The 25,363-nt window shown below is 35.8% G+C and overlaps 3 protein-coding genes across 4 annotated transcripts; 1 reads left to right on the plus strand and 2 right to left on the minus strand.

Moving 5' to 3' along the window:
• Positions 1-226: 226 nt before the first annotated feature.
• On the minus strand, positions 227-7,963 carry LOC132612773 (G-type lectin S-receptor-like serine/threonine-protein kinase LECRK3). The gene is made up of 3 exons (XM_060326864.1): positions 7,956-7,963; positions 7,706-7,843; positions 227-1,802 (listed from the first exon to the last, which is right to left on the minus strand). The coding sequence occupies exons 1-3, from the start codon at positions 7,961-7,963 to the stop codon at positions 566-568; spliced, it is 1,383 nt and encodes a 460-aa protein (XP_060182847.1). The 3' UTR covers positions 227-565.
• LOC132615660 (polyubiquitin-like) lies at positions 7,827-10,015 on the minus strand. The gene is given in 3 exon segments (XM_060330273.1): positions 7,827-8,084; positions 8,086-9,141; positions 9,993-10,015. Coding segments are annotated over 2 exon segments (1,161 nt in total). The 5' UTR covers positions 9,993-10,015; the 3' UTR covers positions 7,827-7,979.
• An 11,950-nt stretch (positions 10,016-21,965) lies between these two features.
• Positions 21,966-24,040, plus strand: LOC132613509 (acetylglutamate kinase, chloroplastic). 2 transcript variants are annotated; one of them, XM_060327551.1, is made up of 2 exons: positions 21,966-22,123; positions 22,643-24,040. In XM_060327551.1, the coding sequence occupies exon 2, from the start codon at positions 22,763-22,765 to the stop codon at positions 23,804-23,806; it is 1,044 nt and encodes a 347-aa protein (XP_060183534.1). In that variant the 5' UTR covers positions 21,966-22,123; positions 22,643-22,762; the 3' UTR covers positions 23,807-24,040. The 2 variants fall into 2 exon arrangements, with proteins under 2 accessions (XP_060183534.1, XP_060183535.1); XM_060327552.1 differs by lacking the exon at positions 21,966-22,123 and adding an exon at positions 22,131-22,262.
• The last annotated feature ends 1,323 nt before the right edge of the window (positions 24,041-25,363 follow it).

Here is a 25,363-nt window from a genome sequence, read left to right on the forward strand (position 1 = left end):
AAGCCTACACAAGTGACATGCAATTTGAAAGCTTTAAGAAGTTTTGAAGGATCTGGATCAACTTAAACCAAGTAAACTAAAGAATTCGTGAGATACTTTCTAAGTCTCTATATTGATAAGTGAAGTGAAACAGAAATGGATTTTCCTTATATAAATGATCCTTGCATATTCTCATTGTTAGGCAAAACTTGAACAAAGGTACTTAATCATGTTTAAACAAATTAGCATATCCCAAGGATTTAATCATGTCATTACACAGAACCCTACACAAACAGTAGCTAAACACATCAATATTCAAACTAGCACATGTTTGGAGTTAATTCCTCGATATGACAGCTAAGGGAAACCATTTGGACTTAAAACATCTTTAGTAAATAGGAACTGATTGTTTGAATCATTCTAGTCAAAAATGAGGGAGAAGAAGGGAATATAAACAACAGAGCCTGCTCTAGTTCTGCATAGGAGAATGCTCGCGGAGCAACTTTCTCATATAACTGAACACTTCTTCTCTCCTGGATTTTCCTGTAAGTCCAGTGATTTTTGTGAATAAGGAATCCGGAGACGCCTAACACCAACAAAGCAAAACAGCCAGTGTAATGCTTGCAATTAGGATGTCTATCCTTAGCTTTTTGCCTTTTGTAATGCTGGGTATGTTGTTATTGTTGTTGTTTGTTTCTTCAATCTGTTTAGGCAGTCCTTTTTCGGCAACTACAATAATGCCCACCTTGACCAATACTTGATTGGAGTTACTCATGTCTCTTCTTCCATATCTCAGAGGCAGCATTTGCTTTCTGCACTCTGTATCTTTGAACAAAGCAGCCCCACAGTTACAATCCTGTAGACAGGCTTGTTCACAATCTTCTTTGGTGGTTGTGGAAAAAACAGCATAAGAAATATCTACCCATTTTGTGTTGTGAACTGTTCTCATGGCATAGTATTTGGAAGTATTCTCCTTTAACCGACAGGTTTCTGCAGTGAAATTCCTTTGACAGCCTGAGCTCCATTTTCCTGGCATTACAAAATCGAATCCCGGAAGACATACACATTTAATTTGATCATCTATATTGGTACAAAAACCATTAAGCCCACAAACGCCTTTTGGAGTGCACCTATCATCTGTTGATGACCATATTGCAGAGCTGTTCTGTTGGTTCAGAGAATGTGAATGAACTCGAAAAATACCATCAACATCAATTTTCATCAGATAGATGATGGTCCTTTCTCTAGGGTAGCCTCCCTTGGTTAGATTTAGTATACTGATAGTGGAATTCAACAAGTAGAGGTGGCCGTCATCATCAAGATTCAGTGTGACATTATTCCCTGGTGTATTGGTTTCTGTAGCGAAGTAAGCATATGGGGCATCGTCTGGTGTCTGGACAGGGTACTGAACAAGGTTCCCATCATTTTGCATTTTGAGACGGAAAATCCCGAATGAGTCGTCTGCTTCCGAGGCACTCGAGAACAGCTCTTGTCCAGCTGACAGATGCTGACCAGGTAAAAGGGTGTTTGTTGGACTGTCAAAACTTTGCCATATGATATCGTGATCTGAATTATAGAGCACAAAGTTGCCAGTGTCCAGCATGGAAGCTGAAGCAATGGCTTGAGAGGGATTTATGACAAAGATTTCTTTCCCTCCTACTTGCAAAATGAGCCCATCACTAGTTAAGAGCAAGACAGCGCTACTCAGGACAGCAGGATTGTTTCTGTTTGCTGTCCACACTGCTGTCTTCTTAGGCATACCGACGATGGAGATTCCAACAGCATAGCCAATGGTTTGTTCATAAAAACCAAAGGCAAAGAGCCTGGAAGGCGAAAACCATGATGAATTGGCAGTAGGTGTTAGCGAAGAGCCAAGAGTTATATTCAAGTGCCTTTGTTGTGCTAGTGCTACTGCATGAAATGCAGAGAGGAGAAATAACCATAGGATAGCACCCATAGATTTTCGCTTTTCTTCTCTTTTTTTTTTTCCCCTCTGATTTATCACAAAATTTGTGATGTTAATATGTTATACATTCCAGTTTATAACTGGAACTTATAAGCATCCAAAGATCTGAGATACTTTAGGACAAGTCAATGTATGCCAATTAAATAAAAGAAGCGTTACGTAGGAGACTTGGACAAGTCAATGTATGCCAATTAAGTCCACTCCTGTCAATTCGGAGAAAATATTGCAAATGACTTTGTCCTTATTGAGTCCTGTCAATGTTATCATTAGCTGGAATTTTGTACAAGTCTTTAGTCAAGCAATATTGCTTTAAAAATTTACCTACACGTCCGCTCATTCGAGAAAGTCACAGTTGGATATAAATTGACAAGGAGTCTGTGGACAGCATTATTGGTAGAATTAATTGTGCAAGTGGTATTAAGAGTGGCTTTATCTTTTTAGTGTGTGGGACCTAGAAAATTGATCAAAAAGAGCATTCATGGTCACTCTTCATGCCACTTGGCACTCTGCAAGTATGTTTTAGATGGCAAATGTTATAGTTCAGGAGATAACAACAGTTTAAATATTAATCTAACAAAACATGGATAATTCATGTTGTTTTAAGGTATTAACTCTATCAGTTGGTTTTTACAATACAGTACAAGTTGATATAATCCCAACCGAAGGAAGTAAATTATGTGAACCATTAAGTGGTGTTTGAATACGACATTTTATTTATTTATTTAGAAACATAATACTCGAGTAAAATAAGATTTACATCAACTCGCTTATTACATAAGACAAAAAAAAAATAGATCAATAATAACTTAAAAGGTCATTCAACTGTAACAAATTCACTACCAAAGTCACTTATGTTGAATGAGTCATACATCATGGAATTGGAACAAACATAAGTGACTTTGGTAATGAATTTGCTATAGTTGAATGACTCTTTAAGTTATTCACTCACTCAACTCATTCCTTATTCATGCTCGTGATTCAAGACAAAGGTAGATTTAAGTGTGAATTGGATAGTTTAAACCATTTTCAATACGTTAGGGGCATCTTTTACCCTTTTCCGAATTAATAATATAAGAACTACATTATTTATATAGAAACTTATCATTTAACATGATAAAATAATATACAAATTTTTACTTTTAATTTATAATTTCTCAAATTAAATTACTTGATCTGATTTAATGCGAGTAAAATATTTTTCACCAAACCCAAACTTGACAAGCTAATTCGAGACTTGACTAAAGACTTGCAAGACACTTTACCTAGACGTTCGCTGATTCGAGGAGCTCACAGTTGGGTATCCTTAAATAGACAGGAGTAAATGTGGAAGAATTATTGGTAGAATAAATTGTGCAATACAGCGTTGACTTGATCTAGAGTAGCTTAGGTCTTCATATTGTTCCACCTATAAACTGAATATCTACATCTTTGTGTTAAAAACGAGGGAAAGAGGAATAATCAAAATTGGTATTGATGGGAAGAGGAAATACGCTTAAAAGTAAAATTTACAATTAAAAAAAAGAAGAAGATGTAACTAAACCAAACAATAAACATGAGGTATAATAGCAGAAACATAGAAAGGTGGCTACCCTATTATATTTGGATTTAAAAAGAGAAAAAAAAAAAAAAAAAAAAGAAGAAGATAATTGTGATTATGTCGTGATCTCTATTTTCAGTTGCATAATTGTTTATTGATGTTTATACTTGGTATACCTTGGTTGATATTTATGTTGAAGATTGTGGTGGTTAGTACTAGGATTGATGACATGGCATGTTAGTTAGCTTATTAATTATCAATGTAGTCGGTTAGTTAGTTAGATACTAGCTTAGGAGTACATCTGTCTATAAGTAGGAGTTGGTTAAGTATTTTGTACTACACAATTCATTTCAATCAATACATGAAAAATTCCCAAATCCTCTGAACCGACTTTCTCTCATTCTCCTGTAAACTAAAGTACAACACTGATCTTTGCTTAAACGTGAATTTTATCATGGTATCAGAGGGGTTGCAATCGATTATTCTCCAAAATTGAAGGATCGATACATACAGATACACAAATACTTAAAGCATCGATAATTGTAGTTTTTTTTTTTTTTTGAGCTGTTGAAGAGACAACAACGGCGATTGACCAAATCAACTCAACAACGAACAATTCTAACTCTACATCAAGCAATTCAAACACATCACAAAATGTGGATCATCATCACCCATTATACTTACAAGCTTGTGACACTCCAGGTATTAATTTGATCACTTTTCAACTGACTGGCCCTGAAAATTATGCAGTTTGGAGTAGGTCAATGAGATTAGGGCTAGTAGGAAAGAGCAAATTGGAATTTGTAGATGATAGACATACTAAGGATAAATTTGATGAATCTTTGCGTGAACTTTGGGAGAAATGCAATGCGATAGTTCTATCATGGATAATGAGTGCTGTAAGCATTGAACTGCTTAGTGGAATCATATATGCAACTACTGCATACAAAGTTTGGACAGATCTGAAAGAAAGACTAGATAAGGTTGATGGATCAAGGGTTTTTCACCTACACACCGAGATTAATCGATTGACACAAGGCACATCTTCTGTGTCAAGTTACTTCTCTAGAATGAAGGAACTATGGGAAGAGTTTGATGCATTTATGCCATGTCCTGGATGTGAGTATCCAGAATCTAGGAAGTATGTTGAGCATTTCGAATATCAAAGGCTATTACAATTCCTAATGGGATTGAATGAATCATATGGGCAATGTAGAAGTCAAATCATGATGATGACACCAACACCAAATATTAACAAAGCTTACTCAATTATCACTTCAGAGGAAAGCAGAAGATCTAGGGGAAAACACCAATGCATGTTGGAGAAATAATAGAAGGAACATGATTGTTTAGTGCTAGATCAAATGGAAATCAAAGATACCCTAGCAACAATTACAATTCTGGGGAAGTTTAACTATGGTATCATGGGAACAACTTCAGAGAACAGGCAAGCACCAGCAACTCTGGGAATCCTGGCAACAACTTTAGAGACTCAGGAAATGGATACAAGCCTAGGAGGAATAGTGATATGTACTGTGATCACTGCAGAATGAGCGGTCACACAGGAGACAATTGTTGGAAGATACATGGATACCCTGCAGATGCTAAAGGAAGAAGGAAAGCAGTTGGTTACAATTCACATACTGCAACAAATGTTATAGCACATGAAGAACAGCACACACAAAAGGCAATGTACACTCACAATGGAGACCAATACAGCTCACATCCTTTAAATGGGAATGGTAATGGAGTAAATTCAGAAGCAGGACAAAGAGCAGGTGTGCTGTTCACCCAAGAACAATATGTGCAGTTGCTGAAATTAATCAACAAAGACAACATAGAAGATGGAAAAGGTGTAGCAGGTATACTTCATTGTTTTCTTGCAGAACATAAGATCGATTTTGTCAAATGGATAGTGGATTCAGGGGCCACTAATCACATGATACATGATAAAAATTTACTAAGTGAAGTTAAGAAATCAGATGATAGAAATGCAAGGAAGGTTCATTTGCCAGATGAAAATGCAATTGAAATATTATGCACTGGATCATGTAATCTTGAAGGAGGAGGAAGTCTTAAAAATGTGTTATGCATACTAAAATTTGAATATAACTTGCTGTAAGTGTCAAAATTGACTAAGGATTTGCAACGCTCTATCAGTTTTTATCCTGATATATGTGTCATGCAGGACCTTCACACTAGGAAAGCGAAGGGGATTGGTAAGGTGTGTGATGGGCTATACAGATTGCAGCTGAAAATGAAGGATTATCAGAATGTGATTGCAGCATTTGTGAATTCCAAACAACTTGAGGTGGATGAAGATATGGCAATTTGCAAAAGACTAGGGCATGCTCCTGGCAGAGTTCTAGGAAAAATTCCAAACATAAAGTTCAATGTAAATACTAGTGGAATAAAGGATTGCACCATTTGTCCTTTAGCTAGACAAGGCAGATTTATGTTTCTTGTTAGCACCAATAGATCAATTGTACCCCTAGAAGTGATACATGCAGATATCCAACCGGATCCTTCACTTGCTTGCCCAGGTTCGAACCCAGCCAACCACATTACTTTTCCTCTAAAAAAATAAAATAAAATAAAAAGTGATACATGCATATATATAGGGTCCTTATAGAGTTTGTAATCATGATGGGAGTACATTCTTCTTAACACTAGTTGATGATTGTAGTAGGATGATCTGGACATTTCTACTAAAACTGAAAAGTGATGTAATTGTCATTCTCAAGCAGTTCTTTGCATTAATAAAAACACAGTTTGGTGCAACTGTCAAAATTTTTAGAAGTGATAATGGTTCAGAATTCTTTAGTTCTGAGTATACTGCTTTATTTCAATCTTATGGGATTGTTCACGCCCAATTTTTGCCCTCCAAAAATTCAAAATTAACTAGTCAAGCTTCTTGAATTTCAAACAGAGTAAAACAATTATCCAAAAAATAAAAAATACTTCCTAAAACAGCTTTGGGTGATATTTTTGTCATTTCACTGGCAAAATATCCTAATATATATTACATATAACCTTAAGTATAACTTATGTCGATTTTATCAATTCGAAAATCAATTTTCAGAAAAAACAAGGGTTTTAATTTAATACGCATTTCAATTGTCAATTTAAAGTCATATTTTACTCTGTTAAATTCAAGAAGCTTAATTAATTAATTGAACAATTGATCCATCTCAATTTTACTTCAATTTGGCTACGTGTAAAAGATTAGTGGTTTTTGTAAAGAATTCAGCAATTTGGTTATTTGATGTAATATTTTGGTTACAATTGAAATACAAATAGGCCATTTCTTAAATGCAAATCTTTCCATTTTTATGTTCCAAAATGTCCAGCCCAACACCACCAATACCCGGCCCAACCTAACACTCCTTTTCCTTTTATCTCCTTCCGGAATTCTCCTCTTTGATCAATATTTTCTCCTCAAGTTTTCCACATAATATCTCATAATATAGGTTTTATAACTCTATAATAGATATTTGAATTAGTTTTAGCTGAACCCCCACACCCGTATCCATTCTTGTATCGGTATCCCCATATTTAGATCATGAAGGATCATCCGCACCCGTATCGAACACAAGCACCCGAGTCCGACCAACTTAGGCTGCTACGACTTTCCAGCCGTGCTTGTCAGAACTAATTTGAATTCTTTGATCGATAGTGCTTGTAGTTGTAATAAGGAGTTTCATCTCTGGTATCACACAGTAGTCCTTCAGCTCAACATTAATTACGTCCCACTGAAGAAATGGAGAAGATGAGGTGACCGTCGATGGTGAGGGCGACGGAGTAAAGACAGAACACTTGGACACGAATAATCCTCATCATTAAGTAGTAATTTACAATTGTAAGAAGAAATCCCAACTCGCCAGAATTTCCGGATATCTTGCTATAAAGTCTAACCTAGAACCCTATATCTTGCTCAACTCTAAACCGACAATTACCCCGACTGAACATCATCATTTACAAGGCTTAATTAGCTTCACTGATATGCTTGATTCTTCTCCTTTAGCTCTTTTTGTTAAATATTTTGTTGGAAAATATTTAGTGAACCAAATAAAATAAGGTCTTTTATGTTTTCCCTTTTAACTTGGAGGGAACACTTCAAAAATAAATATCGAAAACAGACTGCGTAGATCATGGGAAGAACTTTCCACTATTAGCAGAATTTTACAAAACCACCACCATAATAATTTTGCAAAAAGAATTACCAGTGGGTTCTCAAGCATGTCTGCTTTTTATCGGGTGTCAACGTGCATAGGTGTGTGTGAATTTCCCGACATCCCCTTTGTATCTGAGAAGTGAGGAGCACCAACACATTTATAGGCCTGATACTAGAATTGGCTGGTCTTTATTTAATCTGCAGCGAATATACAATGTAACACATTATGATGTCTTCAGCAGAAAGAAGAAAACCCAAAACATAAAAAACTAAAGTCTTGAAACGAAAAAAAAATTGACACAGCCATCATAAAAGCAGCATTATCACACATGAAATTCAGAAGTCTCCACCACGGAGCCTGAGAACGAGATGAAGAGTAGACTCTTTCTGGATATTGTAGTCTGCAAGGGTGCGGCCATCCTCAAGCTGCTTACCAGCGAAGATAAGCCTCTGTTGATCTGGTGGAATCCCTTCCTTGTCCTGTATCTTTGCCTTCACATTGTCAATGGTATCTGAGCTTTCCACCTCCAATGTGATTGTTTTCCCAGTAAGAGTCTTCACGAAGATCTGCATCCCTCCCCTCAAACGCAACACTAAATGGAGTGTTGACTCCTTCTGGATGTTATAGTCCGCAAGAGTCCTGCCATCCTCAAGTTGTTTACCAGCAAAGATCAAACGCTGCTGGTCTGGGGGAATACCCTCCTTGTCTTGAATCTTTGCTTTGACATTGTCAATGGCATCCGAACTCTCAACCTCCAAAGTAATCGTCTTCCCAGTCAGAGTCTTGACAAAAATTTGCATGCCACCTCTAAGACGAAGAACAAGGTGCAGGGTTGATTCTTTCTGAATGTTGTAATCTGCCAAGGTCCTTCCATCCTCAAGTTGCTTCCCAGCAAAGATCAATCTCTGCTGGTCTGGAGGAATACCTTCCTTGTCTTGGATCTTTGCTTTAACATTGTCAATAGTATCTGAACTCTCAACCTCCAAAGTAACTGTCTTCCCTGTCAATGTCTTGACAAATATTTGCATGCCACCCCTCAGACGAAGAACAAGATGTAAGGTTGACTCTTTCTGAATGTTGTAGTCAGCCAGGGTCCTTCCATCCTCAAGTTGCTTTCCGGCAAAGATCAGTCTCTGCTGATCTGGAGGAATTCCTTCCTTATCCTGAATTTTTGCCTTCACATTGTCAATTGTATCTGAGCTTTCAACTTCAAGTGTGATGGTCTTGCCGGTAAGCGTCTTGACAAAGATCTGCATACCACCACGAAGGCGGAGGACAAGATGGAGGGTGGACTCCTTTTGGATGTTGTAATCAGCAAGTGTTCGGCCATCTTCAAGCTGTTTTCCAGCAAAGATCAGCCTCTGCTGATCAGGAGGAATGCCTTCCTTGTCTTGAATCTCAGCTTTTACATTATCAATGGTGTCAGAACTTTCAACCTCGAGAGTGATGGTCTTTCCGGTGAGTGTCTTTACAAAGATCTGCATCTGAAATACATTGACACACAGAGCTCTGTCACAACTTCAATTCAAGATCAGGCCAAAGGAATGACAAAACTACAAGCTCTGGAAGTCTAAAAAAGAAAAGAAAAAAAGCAGTTCTGCGAGTCTCGTCTAACTCCCCACATAATATAAACGCTCATAACTTGCACATGAATCCATACCTTATTTAATTCGGAATAAACGTCATCCAGTAAACAAATTGAAGAACAAACTGAAGATATATCAACTAATTGCAATATCAAAGAGCTACCAGAAGACTAGAGATCAACCAAATAAAGAAATCCAATAGAGCTAACATAAGCCAACAAGAAAAACATTATCATCTAATTCTGGATTCTATAATAATAATTGAATTCCAATGCACAGCCATTTTTTTTTAATTCATTGTGAACCAACATATAATAAACAATGCATCTTATTCATCGGGCCCAGCTATGCACGTGCAGAAAAATCCACTATTAGCTAAATGCCAAATCAAATAAGGTTTAAAATCTAACATAATCAGAAAACAGTTACAAATTACGCACAAAAGAATAAATAAATCCAAAAGAAAAAAGATCATCCCGCAGATCAACAAGCGTTGGCAAGATTTATCTTCATATTAAGAAGTAAGAAACCTAATTTTTTTTACAATCGCGTTCAATTTGATTACAAAAACCCCTAGATAGATCACAGTTAATCAAACCTGGAAAGTATATAACAATTGCTATTAAATAGCGACTAGAAACCAAGAAATCGACGAAATTCACGGGTATAACATCATCAACAGAGAAAACATACATTGAAGATAGTTCTCAAATTAATTTTGATCAGACATTTAGAATACAGTAACTCACGTAAATTTGAACCTCCTCAACAAACGATTTGAATTGAGAGAAAAGGAAAGATTATTTACCTTGAGAAAGGAGATTAATATATATTGAGCAAAGAATGACGATGAATTTGGGATGAGGTGGAAGTGGGGCGCTCTGTATTTATAAGGAGGGTTTGCCGTCACACAGCAATTTTGGCTAAGCGCTTACGCAATTTCTTCGGATAGCCTAGAACCCACGGCTACGCAACTACGAGGCTTCTCCCATTTTTCTCTCTTTTTTATTTTTTTCCTTTCTTCTGTTTTTATACTAGTTACGGAAACTCAAAATGATGATGCGGCTAAAAGAGATATTGAGAGGAGATGCTTTTCTTGTCTAGAGCAAAGAATGATGATGAATTTGGCTAAGCGCTTACCTATTTCTTCGGATAGCCTAGAACACACGGCTACGCAACTACGAGGCTTCTCCCATTTTTCTCTCTTTTTTATTTTTATTTTTTTCCTTTCTTCTTTTTTATACTAGTTACGTTAGTCCGGGCCCAAACTCAAAATATAAAAATGAAAATTTTTATTAAATACATCTATCGTTAGTGACGGAGCCACATGTAATTGAGGGGTGTCACCGACACCCTTTCGTTGGAAAATTACACTATGTAGTTAGGTAAATTTTTTCTTTTTGTGTACGCATATTACATATTGGCACCCCTTGACTTTTTCGTGAATTTACTTTTTTATATTTTGACTCCCCTAGTGAAAGTCCTGGCTCCGCCACTATCTAACGTGACACGTTTTCTACTGCATAATTAATTTAATGTATTTACAGGTTAATGATATCTTATTGATAAGTTTTATAATTATTAAAGTTTCTTTGTCACACAATTAGATGATTTTTAATGATTTTATTTATGAGGAAGAAAGTTAAGTAGAAAAATTAGCAAATATCAAAGGGACACAATGACTCGATATCCTATACTAACATTGATTATGATAAAGTATGATAATTACAACTTGCAAAGCTCATAAATCAAAAATTATTTTCCTATTTTTGTGAATTTGTAAGCGTGTGATTTTATTCATAGATAAAAATTGATTTGTTTTTACATTTATTAAATTGTCATTCATTATCTTGCGTCAAGGGTTTATGCTAATTAAATGTGATTTTTCACCTTAGTTTCAGACGAAATTCAAGAAATAACCTATATTTATTAAATTGAACCTCAAGATACAATAAAATTTAATTCTTCATGTATTCTCTATACTAAAAAAAAATTAGTTAACCAAACAAGAGATTTGAAAGATAATCTGATCTCAATGGATGACATTGTCTTCATTTTCAACACTATATGGCATCATTTTTTAAAAAAAAAAAAAACTTTTTGTTTTTATAATAAATCACAGACATTTCAAAGGTGACGTATAAAATTGTCCATAACTTTTTTTATTAGGCTAAAATTACATTCTTGAAAAAATTATCTTATAAAATAAAAAGGGACCTAAAAGTAATTAATTGAAAAATTTGACATTAATTTGGAAACTTTTATGAGGAATACAAAAAGTCCTTTGATTGTCCCTTATATATAGCAGTACATTTTCTACCGCATAATTAATTTAGTGTATTTGCATGTTAATGATATCTTATTGATAAATTTTATAATTATTAAAGTTTCTTCGTCACACAATTAGATAATTTTTAATGAAAAATTTATTTATGAGGAAGAAAATAAAGTAGAAAAATTAGCAAATCTCAAAGGGACACAGTGACTCGATATCCTATACTAACATTGATTATGATAAAATATGTTAATTACAACTTGCAAAGCTCATAAATCAAAAAATATTTTTGTATTGTTGTGAATTCATGAGCGTGTGATTTTATTCATAGATAAAAATCGATTTGTTTTGACATTTATTAAATTTTCATTCATTATCTCGCGTCAAGGGTTTATGCTAGTTAAATGTGATTTTTCACCTTAGTTTCAACGAAATTCAAGAAATAACCTATATTTATTAAATTGAACCTCAAGATTCAATAAAATTTAATTCTTCATGTATTCTCGATACTAAAAAAAAAATAGTTAGCCAAACAAGAGATTTTAAAAATAACTCGATCTCAATGGATGACACTGTCTCCATTTTCAACACTATATGGAATCATTTAAAAAAATTTACTTTCTTTATTTATAATAAATCATGGACATTTCAAAGGCGACATATAAAATTGTCCATCACTTTTTTATTAGGCTAAAATTACATTCTTGAAAAAATTATCTTATAAAATAAAAAATGACCTAAAAGTAATTAATTAAAAAGTTTGACATTAATTTGGAAACTTTTGTAAGGACTACAAAAGTCCTTTGATTGTCCCTTATATATAGTAGTAATCTATATATGTATACCATATAGGAAAAATGAACCAAAGGTACCATTTGAGTCTACTAATTAGAAAAGGTGACAAGTTTGACCAGCCAAAGTCAAACTTATCTTTAAAGTGAGATAAGTTAAATGGGATCTGAATTATAATTTTGAAAACTTATTAAACTTTTACAAAATACAAAACAACCCCCCTTTTAATTCTCTTCTCTTTTAACCCCATCATCCACGATCTTACCCCATTATTTCAAAAAAGAAACCACTTCTCTTCTCCATCGTGAAGATCTCCATTGTTATTGCTGATGCTGCTCTTTAACTTCTGTCTCGTCACCAGGCTTTGCTTCTCAGGTAACAAATTTCTCCTTTCTCTTTCACTACTATTTGTCCATTAGTGACTCAAGGGAAAAAATTATGGTTTTGAAATCAATGACTGCAAATGATGATTTTGGTTAGAGAAGAAGAAGAAGAAGAAGAAGAAGAAGAAGAAGAAGAAGAAGAAGAAGAAGAAGAAGAAGAAGAAGAACATGGGTTTGTCTTCAATGTTGTTTATTTTGTTGTTTCATGCTTTAGGAACCCTTATTTGGGGTATTTATTGCATTTGTTGGGGTTTGTGTGTTTGTAAAAAGTGTATGTGGTTGTAAAGTTATGATTTTTGGTGTTGTTTTTGTTCTTGTTCTCCTTAGCCTTTCGAAAAAAGGGCTTGCAATTTTGTTGATTTTTGTCAACAGTTGAGTAATCTATTGCAGCAACTTTAGCAATTGTTTGACAGTTGCAAACATTTGCTGACGTTGCATGCTTAGAAAACCCCTATTTGGTGTATTTTGTTTAACTTGTGATGGTTGTGTGTTTGTAGTGAACTAGATTTTTTTGTTGGTTCAAAAGTTAGGGTTTTGAAATTAAAGTATGAAAATGATGATTTTGATTAAAGAAAAAGAGGAAGAACATGGGTTTCTCTTCAATGTTCTGTATTTTGTTCAATTTTTTATGGTTGTGTGTCTGTAAATGTACACTAATAATGCTGATAGTGAAATAGATGTTTTTGTTTTTGTTGTTGATGTCCTTGTAAGGTTTAAGAAAAAGGGTCTTGCCTTTGTTTTGTTTTATCCAACAGTTGAGTAATCTGTTGCAACAGATTCCTCATTTGTTGAAAAAAACCAAAACAGTTGTTGAGGTTGTTTCAGCAAATGAATCTGTTGTTGCAACAGATTCCCTATCCGTTGGAAAAAATCAAAATAAATGTTGAGGAAGTTGCAACCATTATTTTGATATTTCCCAACAGATTGCTAATCTGTTGCAACAACTCCCTAAGATGTTGGAACAACTTACACAGTTGTTGTAATAGATTAACAATCTGTTGGAAAAATCAATACAGTTGCTGAGGAAGCTACAACAACTGTTTTGAGTTTTTCCCATAGCTGAAAAATACGCTGCAACAACTATGGAAGATGTTAGAACATATGAGAGAGTTGTTGCAATAGATTACACACTTTTTGCAACATATGCTTCAGCTGTTATAAAAATTCATTACTTGTTTACTTTGAATGATGCACAATTCAATTGAAATTATTTTTGTTTATCTCCTGTGTGCAAATAAAATGTCTTCACGAAAAAAAATGAGAGAAATCATCGGATAAGGCATCTACAGTTAGTAAAAGACCCAGGGGGCGAACATCATTAAAAGATCTTAGTGAACAGGCAAATATTATTTCTTAAGAACTTGCTGAACATGAAACCTCTCTAGCAGAAGTTTCTGGCCATGAACAAACAAAAAAGTGAAGAAAGATGATGATGATGATGATGGTGAAGGAGATGAAGAATCTGAAGAAGTTGAAGAAAATAAAGAAGATAAAACTACTTCTTTTGAAAGTTGACTACCGAGGCTGAAATTAGAAAAAAAAAAAGTACATGAGAATTCCAAGTCCTGTATTGTTGAGTCTTCTATTAGGATTGATATTAACAGACCTTCAACAGATGAAGTCGTCAAAAGTTTCAGTATTGAAAAGTTCCCGGTGCGGATGTTGTTGGATGAACACGGCAAGTCTTTTGATAACTTTAGGAAGACACTTCAAGAGGAGGACTTGGAGACTTTCTTCAGGATCAAATGTTTTGGAATGTATCTAGATTTGCCTGAGGACAACAATGCACGGTTTCAAATGACCATTGTGTATGGTCTTCTCAAACACGTGATTATTTGTAGCAAAACTGATGAGATATGGATAAACTTCTGCCGCATGCCAGTTTGTTTTGGCATCAAGGAGTTGCCATAGTGACCGGACTAAGATGTCATGCACCTTCTCAGCCTCTTCCTATAGTTACATTAAAGAAGAGAGCCTAGACACCCAAGCCATTCAAGACATCTAAGAAAGGCAAAGCTAAGGTTAATGATGATTTAGATTTATTGGATGTTGTAGGAAAGACCTACAAGGTAGAGAAGTTGTTGGAAGACTTGAAGTCAAAAACTATGTCAAGAAAGCACAAGGAGTCACTGTGCTTAGTTTGGTTTGTGCATTCAATTCTTTAGGCAAAAGATGTAAAGAATAATATACCACTCGGTTTGATTAAACTCTCGGAGGATCATGAGGCATTCAATAACTATCCATGGGTTCATCAAAGTTTTCATTTGACTGTTGAATATATATTTTGAGAGATTTCAACCCAAATGTGAAGACAGTCAACTTATATGGCTTCCCTTGGGCTTTCATGATAAACTTTTTTCCTTCAATGTTTTATCTTTTTAATTCTTTTACTTCATTGATTATTCTGTTGCAACAACTGCAACTGCTACCATAAATTGTTGGACAATCAACAGTTATACCCAAATGAATATTTGAAACAAAACAACATTTTTTTACTTACCAAATGAGCAAAAATCACTTATGAAGGAATGCCCAGTGCTACATGAAATCTATTCAAAAAATTACAAAATATGGTGGTTTTGTTTTTTTTCTTTCTTGAGCAAATTCGTCAAAATGAAGAACAAACAACAACAATAGCTGACGTACAAGAAGAAGCAGCATCAGACAAAGAAGGAGAACAAGAAGAGAGCAACAGCAGCTGACGAAGAAGAAGAAGCAAGAAGAAGAATTGATGAAGAAGCAGCAATGGCGCTAAAATTGGCGCCCTTTTTTTTTACCCCTTTGGGTAATTTAGGGTTTATTTGGTTTGCTCAAAGTGTTAAAAACAAAACTTATCGGCTGAGTGTTAAAAATAAATCTTAGGGCCAAAGTATTAGAAACAAAAATGTTGGGTAAGTTTGAAAATGGTCGAAAGTCCTTAATCACTAATCCAAATTTTATCACCTCTACTCAATAAAAAAACTTGAGTTAACCGCACTCAATTTTAAAACCTTTTTGTCACCTATAGTTAATTGTCCCATCTATCTATCTATCTATCTATCTATCTATCTATCTACATATATTAAAAGCACGAATAATTTTCGCTAAATGTTTAACGATCAAAATATCCTCTAAATGTTGAACGACTTCTATGCCCTTAAAATTTTAGGTTAAGTCGGGATATATTAAGTATTAGGAATTAATGATTCGTATGCAATCCAATATTTGGTAAGAACATGGAATTTGGATATTTGAAATTTAGGTAAGAGGACTTCCCTTGTACATTAACTATTGATTGTCTATTGCTTTATCTTATTCCCTCCGTCTCAAATTATTTGTCATGGTTACTAGAAATAGTACTTCTGTCAAATTATTTACTGTTTTAGAAGTTCAAGGCATAATTAATTATTATTTTTTCTCCATTTTACCCTTAATAGAACTTTATCATTAATGGAGATGACACATATATAAAGTAAACATTTATACAACCCTTAAGAAATATTAATTAGGATGACATTTGACTAACTTTACCCTTATTTATTGTATAATCTCTCTCCATTAAATATTTACTGGCTCTCCGTCCCCCCCCCCCCCCCCCCCCATCTCTCTCTCTCTCAAATATATATATATATATATATATATATTTGTGTGTATGTGTGTCATCTCATTAATGACCAAATTCTACTAAGGGTAAAATGTGCAAAAAATAATTGATTGTGCCTTGAATTTTTAAAACGACAAATAATTTGAGACGGAGGAAGTATCAGTCAACTTCTATTTAATATCAATAAATTTAGTTTAGGCTCTCCGAGGTCTTTGCCGGAGCTTGAGAGTGCCAGAGAGACTCCGAGGTCCTTGCCGGAGAGCATGAGTGGTACATGAACTTCGCAGGTCCCCCATGGGTCATGGCTTTGAAGCACTGCCCTTAGCATGTGTGTACGAGAGTGGAGTGAGAGAGGCGATTGTTGCATTGCATTGCATTCATCCACTTATATATTTGACTGATCATTTGGTGAACTATATCTGTCTTGGTTATTTCATGATTCCTTTACACTTTACTTGTAGATGATACGTGATCATACCTATTTGTTCTATTTTCTACTTGTTAGTTTCCACTTCTTCATGTGTTCTCTAATCATTGTCGACCTATGATACTTACTGGTACTAGTGTTGTACTGATACTACTCTTGCTGCACTTTTTATTGAGTGTAGAGTACAATCCAGGCTCTAGTTCTACACCCTGTGGCTAATACGCGAGGGTGACATCTTTCGGTCATTTAGGGTGAGTTACTTGGTCATCCGTGGCCCCTGAAGGACCCTCTTATTTAATTTTTTTTTATTAGACAGACAGTATGTAGCTTCGAGTATTTTCAGACTTGTATTCCAGATTATGTTTAGCGCTCTTGTATCCTTTGACCAGATTTTGGGGATGTCGTGACATTTCTAGTTATGATAAGTATTTAAGACTTGATAACTTCTTCTTATTTAATTTTTCGCTTATTTAACTTGTTATTGGGAATGTGGTTCGCCTACTCGGGGGGATAGTGTAGGTGCCACCACGACTCGCGAATTGGGTCGTGACACTAACCTTCAAAGGCACGACATTCGGAACTATACCCTCATTTGTCAAATCTGTGTACCTCTTGGGAATGTTATTGTAAAAGTTGAGGTCTAGGATTATGTCAGTGGAATCATATTACTCAAGGAAATTGATTTGCCTCATACGCATTAGAAGCAGGACTTCATCTACATACTAAAGTAAAAGTAGTAAAACAGTTAGTTACTTGTTGTAAAAAATAAGTAACTTGTTGCAACAGATTATCAACTTGTTACAACAGCTAGTTAACTTGCTGCAACAGATTTAACAAAATAAAGGACTTGTTACAACAACATACTGAATTAGATAGATATATACAAGTGTTGAAACTTACTCAATTCTCCCACCAAATATCCATGCTTATCAAAGCCTTGAAGTTTGGGGCTCCAAATTCACCCATTGAGTATATTGTTTTCCCACTCTTTTTGGCTTTGAGCACAATCTCAACCTTTTTCTTTCTTTGGGCATGTACAAGCTTGAAAATGTCCACCTTCTTTAGCACTTTTGGCCCAACATCAGGAAGAGGAGTCTCAATTGACTTACTGGGAGTAACAGCAGGTTTCCTTGATCTAACTGATGCAAGTGCCTTGGAAATTGCTTTGCCCCTCCTCCGAACATGAATACGAGTATAGGGCGAGGAAAGGTTCTTTGATGGATTGATACCCCTCTTGGATATCAGCCTCTCGATAGAAGTGTGTTATGTTTTCTTGGGCCTGCACCAACTCCCCAACCTTTCTAACCAAATTATCCATTTTCTCCTTGCAAGTAATGCATTCATAAGCATATGAGGGCACCTTAGAGGTACCGGCACCAACATCAGCAAATCTTCTACCACTCAATTCGCCACCACTAAAATTACCACCAAATCCTCCAACACCACTAAATCCAACAACTGGAGTAAATCCACCAATATCAACATCATCATCTCTTAATTTTTCCTCGGCAATACTTGCAGGGACATCATCACCAATACCACCACCACCAACAGCATCAACAGGTTGAACAACATCACCAACACCACCACCAGCATCAACAACAAAATCACCACAAGTAACAAGACCACCACCACCAACAACAACATCATCAACCCCAATGATGGCTGTCACTCTAGCCAATTCCCCTTTAAAACCATCAATCAATCTGTCGGGCACAGATTCTATGGGCACAAAGGTAACAAGGCATGGCATCTCCAACTCTCTTATTGCCAGGACAAGCCATGGGTTCACAACCTACAACAAGAAAGTAGATATATCAAAATGGTGCTAAATCATGAAAAGCAAAACCTATTTAAAAGAAGTTATCAGCTCAGAGGTTGTTACAACAGGTTACACATCTGTTGGACATTGTCCAACATATGGGTAACTTGTTGTAGCAGGTCTCTCATCTGTTGGACATTTTCCAATAGATGGGTAACTTGTTGCAGAGGTTACTCATCTATTGGATATTGTCCAACAGGTTAATAACTTGTTGTAACAAATTATTATTTCTATTGTAAAAACTTACTGTAACAGATTCAGAAGTTATCAGATTAGCAAATAAAGTGATATGTTGCAACAGCTATGGTACTTGTTGGACATTTTCCAACAAATTGGTAACTTTTTGCAGCAGGTTTCTCATTTATTGGACATTTTCCAACAGATGGGTAACTTGTTGCAACAAGTTACTCATCTGTTGTAAAAAACTAGTTGTATGGTGTAATAGATTTATCTGTTGGGTAACTTGTTGCAATAGGTTACTCATCTGTTGGACATTGTCTAACAGATTCATAACTTGTTGCAACAGATGCATGTTTTGTTATAGCAGATTGCAAAAGCTGTTGCAACAACTAGTTATCTGTTGTAAATTATTTAAGCTTATAGAAGTTGTTAAGTTTATTCTATATGAATGTGTTCTAATGCTTACAGCTTCCTTAGGGGGGTTGAAAAGGTAAACACTAAATTTTATATTGTTCTTCCCAGTTAGCCATCTAAGAATTCTTGGAAAGGTAACTTCTTCAGAGTATTCATTGACTTGATACCGGAGATGAGGAATGGCTTCAAATGCCCAAGCATAGAAAAAAAAGATGCCATCAAAAATCAAAACAGTGATTGAAATACAACAATAAACAAAAGATAAAACATTGAAGAAAGTTTACCATGAAAGCCCAAGGGAAGCCATTTAGGTTGAGTGTCTTCCCCGTTGGCTTCAATTCCTTCAACAAATATTCAACAGTCAACTTAAAGCTTTGAAGACCCCAGGAATAGTTGTTGAAGGCATCATAGTCCTCCGCAAGTTTAATCAATCCAAGTGGGATGTTGTTGTTTATGTCTCTTACCCAAAGAAGATTGTGCACAAACCAAACTAAGCATAGTGCCTCCTTGTGCTTTTTCGAGAAAGTTTTGGACTCCAAATCTTCCAATAATTTCTTCTGAATGTAGCTCTTTCCCACTAAGTCTACCAAAGAGACATCATTCTTAGCTTTGAAACCCTTTGCTTTCTTGGCTGCCTTGGGAGTCCGGAAGCTCACAAGGATAACATCTCAATCCGGTAACTACGACAAACTCATTTATGCCAAAGAAAACCGGCATGCTACAGTAATTAATCCAAACCTCATCCTTTCTATCACAAATAATCCTACGCTTCAAAAGCTCAGACACCATTGTCATTTGAAACCGCACACCGATTTCTTCAGGCAAATCTAAATAGAGCCCAAAACAGCTAGCCCTAAAGAAATTCTCCAATCCCTACTGCTGAAAAATGCAACTAAATTTGTCAAAGTCCTTGCCCATGCTTGATTTGAACACAATATCGCCGGACAAATCATTATTTCCATTCAACGGCATCCTCACGCCGTACTTTTCAATGCTGAAACTCTTGATGACCTCGTCAATGGAAGGTCTATTGGGATCTGTGGCAATACTCAAAGATTCAAGAATATTGGCATCCATATTATGTTTTTTTTCTTAACTCGGCCAAGGCCGTCAACATGTGATCTGTAGATTCTTCTTCTTCTTCTTCTTCTTCTTCTTCTTCTTCTTCTTCTTCTTCTTCTTCTCAGTTTCTTCATCTTCTTCACCTTCTTCATCTCCTTCTTCTTCATCTCCTTCATCATTTTCTTCATCTCCTTCAGCAAATTTTTCATTATCTTTTTCAATTTCTTCTCTAGTTTCTTCATCTTTGTCTACTCCTTCATCTTCTTTATCTTCTTGTTGTTCTTCACTTTATTCATTTTTATCTCTTCCTTCTTCATGCCCCAGTTTCATAAACTCTTTCCTCTAGATTTGTTGATTGACAAATAGCCCTCACAAGTTCATCTAATGGTGTTTGCACCTTGGCTCTTACTTTTTCCCTCAGTTGGTTTCTCTCATTTTCTTTTAACTGGAGCCATTTTATCTACACACAGGAGATAAAAAAACAATTTAATTGATTAGTGCAACATTCAAAGTAAAAAGGGAAAAGGAATCTGTTGCAACGAAATATGAAGTTGTTGCAACAACTTATTACTTGTTGTAGCAGATTCTTAAGCTGTTGAAAATAAAGAAAACAGTAGCAACAGCTTAGCAACTGGTTTGATTTTTTACAACAACTTGTTAATATGCTGCAACAACTGCTTCATTTGCTGCAAAAATCTCAACAATTGTTTGTTGGATAAAATCAAAACTTTTCTTTAATCATACCATGACAGCAACGACAACAACAAAGCATCAAATTTTAACTACAAAACATCTATATTTCACTACAAATAAGCAACCATCACAAATCTCACTCACAACTTAAACAAAATACACCAAATAGGGGTTTTTTAACCATGCAACCTCAGCAGATGTTTGCAACTGTCAAACAAGTGCTGAATTTGCTGCAACAGGTAACCTCAGTTGTTGGAAAACATCAACAAAATTGCAAGTTTTTTTTTTTTTAAACACTAAGGCAAACAAGAACAAAAACAACACTAAAACCCATAATTTCACAAGCACAACCACTATTTACAAACTCACAAACCCCAACAAGTACAACAAATACCCCAAACTACACCTTCTCAAACACAAAATAACAAAACAAACGACATTCAAGACGAACCCATACTCTTCTTCATCTTCTCTAACCAAAATCATCATTTTCACACTTTGATTTCAAAATCCTAACTTTTGAACCAAGTGAAAGAAAAACTGTACTTGAGAATGAATAGAGAAGCAGCAACAATGGAGAGAGAGAGAGAGAGCGAAACGAGCAGCAGTAGCGACGGGGAAGAACAAATTGCTTGATTTTGTAGAGGAAAAACGAGATGATGGCAGTGGCGATAGTGGGGGTAATCGGTTTCCTTTGCCGCCTAGAGGAAGTGGGGGTTTTTTTTTTTTTGAAATAATGAAGCTGTAGGGGCTGGTTGGAAGATTTTGTATAATGTGTATGGACTTTTATGTATTTTGTAAAAGATTAATAAATTTTAAAAATTATAATTCAGTCTCATTTTAACTTATTTATATTTTTAAAACCAATTTGAACTTGGCTGGTCAAACTTGTCGCCACTTCTAATTAGTGATTTTTTTTTTCACCTTTAGTTTATTTTTCCTACTTTTATTCTCTCAACCGATGGCTAAAAATTTGCTATTAGCTGCCTCCATTTTCTTTAATCATGGTAAGTTCACCTAACCCTTTAAATTTTAGGGCTATTTTGTTCGTGAATCTCGTTTCTCTCCTTTTCTTTATTTAATAATTAATTTTAACAATTAGGTCGGGCATTAGACTATTTTGGCATTCAGCGTAATAATAATTCACGTGCCACCTACTACGCTCCCAATAATATAAACAACAAGGGGATTGCTTATTATCTGTCGACGCGGAGAAGAGAAAAGTGAGCCGCCGTTTCTCTGTCCTTGGGTAAGTTACTTATTCTACGTGTGTCTATTACCTGTTTGATGAAATGCCAATTAAATGTTGCTTTATTTTGCAATGTTCATGTTGTTCAAGTCAGTATAAGTCAAGTCTGAAATGTTGCTCTTCTTGATGAATTTATTGGGTATTTTTTATTTTACTTGCTTATGTATCTAATTTGATTGATTTCCTTCCAATTATGTTTTGGGGCTTTCTCAAATGTGCTGATTTTTCAAGGATATTTATTTTCCTATACATAGGAGAACAGGAAAATTGAAGATAAAAAATAAAATAAAATAATAATGAACACATTTGAAAAAATTATAAACTTTGCTCTTAGTGATGAGTCTATTGGGTTTTGTTTTTGGTTTCTGCATTTAATCAGCTTGTGTATCTAATTTGATTGATATTTTTCCAATTATGTTTGCTGGCTTTATCAAATGTGCTGTTTTTTAAAGGATATTTTTCTTATGTGGGATACTTTTTGAGGTTCAAGTGCTAACTGTTGGCTTGTTTTGATTGCAGATTTTTTTGATACATTGATGCTTTGACCCCGTTAAACGAAATACATAGGAACTTTTAGTGTTGCTCTTCCCCTGCAGTTTAAATTCAATAGAAAAGGGGAGGAAGTAAAAGGAGTAGAGGATGTTGGCTGCTAAAACCCTCCCACTTTCTTCCCCAGTCACCAAAGTCTCCAACTTTCCTGATTCTAGTCTCATTTTCCCAAAATCCGTTCCAGCTATCAAAGCACATCGAAACGTTCTTAGCAACCCTTTTCATGCCTCATGCCTCAAAACTTCCTTGGAATCCGTCATTGCACCTGATATTCAATCTTTCCCTGCAGCGACCCGAGTGAAAATCCTTTCTGAAGCTCTACCATTTATTCAGAAATTTCGAGGCAAGACCATTGTAGTGAAATATGGAGGAGCTGCCATGAAATCTGAGGCACTCCAGGCCTCTGTTATTGCTGATCTTGTCCTTCTTTCCTGTGTTGGCATGCGCATTGTCTTTGTCCACGGTGGTGGTCCTGAAATCAACCAATGGCTTGGTAAATTGGGAATCAAACCCAACTTTTTGAATGGCCTTCGTGTTACTGATGCCTCAACAATGGAGATTGTGTCAATGGTCTTGGTGGGTAAAGTCAACAAACATTTGGTTTCCTTGATTAACAAGGCTGGGGCAACTGCTGTGGGGTTATCAGGAATTGACGGCCACCTTTTAACTGCACGTCCTTCCCCCAACTCTGAACAACTTGGTTTTGTCGGGGACATTGCTAGTGTGGACCCTAGTGTACTGAGGCCGCTCATTGACAATTACCATATTCCAGTGATCGCCTCTGTTGCAGCTGATAAGAGGGGTCAATCCTACAATATTAATGCAGACACAGCAGCAGGTGAGTTGGCAGCAGCTCTTGGAGCTGAAAAGCTGATCTTGTTGACAGATGTGGCTGGAATTCTGGAGGACCGCAATGATCCTGGGAGTTTGGTGAAGCAGATTGATATAAAAGGAGTGAAGAAGATGACCGATGATGGCAAGGTTGCCGGTGGGATGATCCCCAAGGTGAATTGTTGTGTCAGATCTTTGGCTCAAGGGGTGAGGACCGCAAGTATTATCGATGGAAGGCTGGAGCACTCCTTACTTCTTGAGATTCTCACCGATGAAGGAGCTGGAACAATGATCACTGGCTAGATAACTATTGCGAGTTGGGCAGCTACTTATGAAGTTTCAAATGGTTTAGCAGGATAGGCTTCTCAAAGCGCTAGACCTTTTATGGTTCTCTCTTTTCAATATGTTGTCACTCTGCTACAAAATTTTGGTAGACAGACTGAACCATTTGTCTGGGTTCTGTTGTATCATGTTTCATAATAGTCCATCCTAATGTTTTTTCTTGTATGAATAAAGATTAAGTGGATATTACTAGCATGTTGGCTTTGTGAAAGTTTGTTATTTTGTGTGGTCTTATATTGAAAAAATCCTGCATCCTCACTCCAACTCCCATTTTTGGTTTGGTCTTATACTGAATAATTACTGCATCCTCATTCATTCCCTTAGGCCTCTAATTACCACTTATTGATCATTTTGTAGTTGGTATATGATGTTCTGCAAATACACTGATCTGGGTACATAATTCATTCTGATTGAACTTAGTATACTCGGTATCTAAAGGTGTTTTTGTTTTCCCGTTCTTTTTAACATAGAGAAGGAAAAAGAAACCAAATTTTTGTCCAATTTACTGCAATCTTCTGGTAACAACAGAAATGAATTCCAATTGATTGTCCCAACTGAACCAAGATAAAGAAGCAAGGGAAGAAAAGAAAGAAATTTTTGGCTGGCAAAGCAGTAAATTTATTGAGGGGAGGCAGTCATACAGTTGATGTTCTTGATCTAAATCCTCTTCTCCTTTCTTTTGGTTATCCATGATATTATAATTTACTAACTAAAATTTGTAGTACGTGTAGTTCTGACTATTTTCCTTGACACATGAGCTTAATTCCTTCTTGATGATGTTGCTGACATTAAAGGATTGTAAAAGAGGTTGTAGAATATGAAGAATGATATTTGGGTCAACAAGCGTGGAGGAACATCGAACCAGTTTGAAGCCGCGCAAGATAACGAATTTCCTCTGCTCAGCCGAGCAATTACAGTTAGATGAAATGGTTCCATCTCCTAAGTGCCTTGCATCTAACGATCACAAAGAAAGTGTCCATTCATCATGAGCTGCAGCAGCTGAACAAAAGCCGGATACAGGCAATATTGAAGAAGCTGCATTATCCTTGCAAGAGTGTGGTTACTTGAATATACGGTAACTTTCCTTCTTATTTCATGTCAAAACTTTTCCTTTTCTTTTGAAGCACTTCTGTATTCCCTTCTTCCACTCTTCGGCTCTATCACACTGCCATTTAAATATTGCCCTTCATGTACGTGTATCATCCTTAACCACTTTAAGGTCAACTTGCATGTAGCAGAAGTTCCATCTGGTGGCAGTTTAACAAAGATATCAATTTTTTCTAGGAAGCAAGAGTGTTGCTAGGAAGATATGAAACATAGAGGCTGCTCTAGCTACATGTTTTTGAACGAAGAGATATTGCCTCACTGATTCCTAAGATGAAAATGACTCTTCCTGGATGAACGTAAACTCAAAAGAGACATTCCCCGAATTTTCTACACCACCGCGAATCTGCACCTGAAAGCAGTCGCTCTCAAAGCAAGATCTCGCAGTCTCTTGAGTGGTATGAATGTAAAGCA

The sequence above is a fragment of the Lycium barbarum genome, chromosome 10 (genome assembly GCF_019175385.1).
Source record: "Lycium barbarum isolate Lr01 chromosome 10, ASM1917538v2, whole genome shotgun sequence".
NCBI lineage: Eukaryota > Viridiplantae > Streptophyta > Magnoliopsida > Solanales > Solanaceae > Lycium > Lycium barbarum.

What these genes read in the sequence shown, in the direction of transcription:
- LOC132612773 (XM_060326864.1), bottom strand. An exon ending in ACATGCTTGAGAACCCACTG is followed by an intron (nt 1,803 to 7,705) that starts GTAATTCTTTTT and finishes TTCGCCTTCCAG; the next exon opens with GCTCTTTGCCTTTGGTTTTT.
- LOC132613509 (XM_060327551.1), top strand. Translation starts at nt 22,763, where the DNA reads ATGTTGGCTGCTAAAACCCTCCCACTTTCTTCCCCAGTCACCAAAGTC.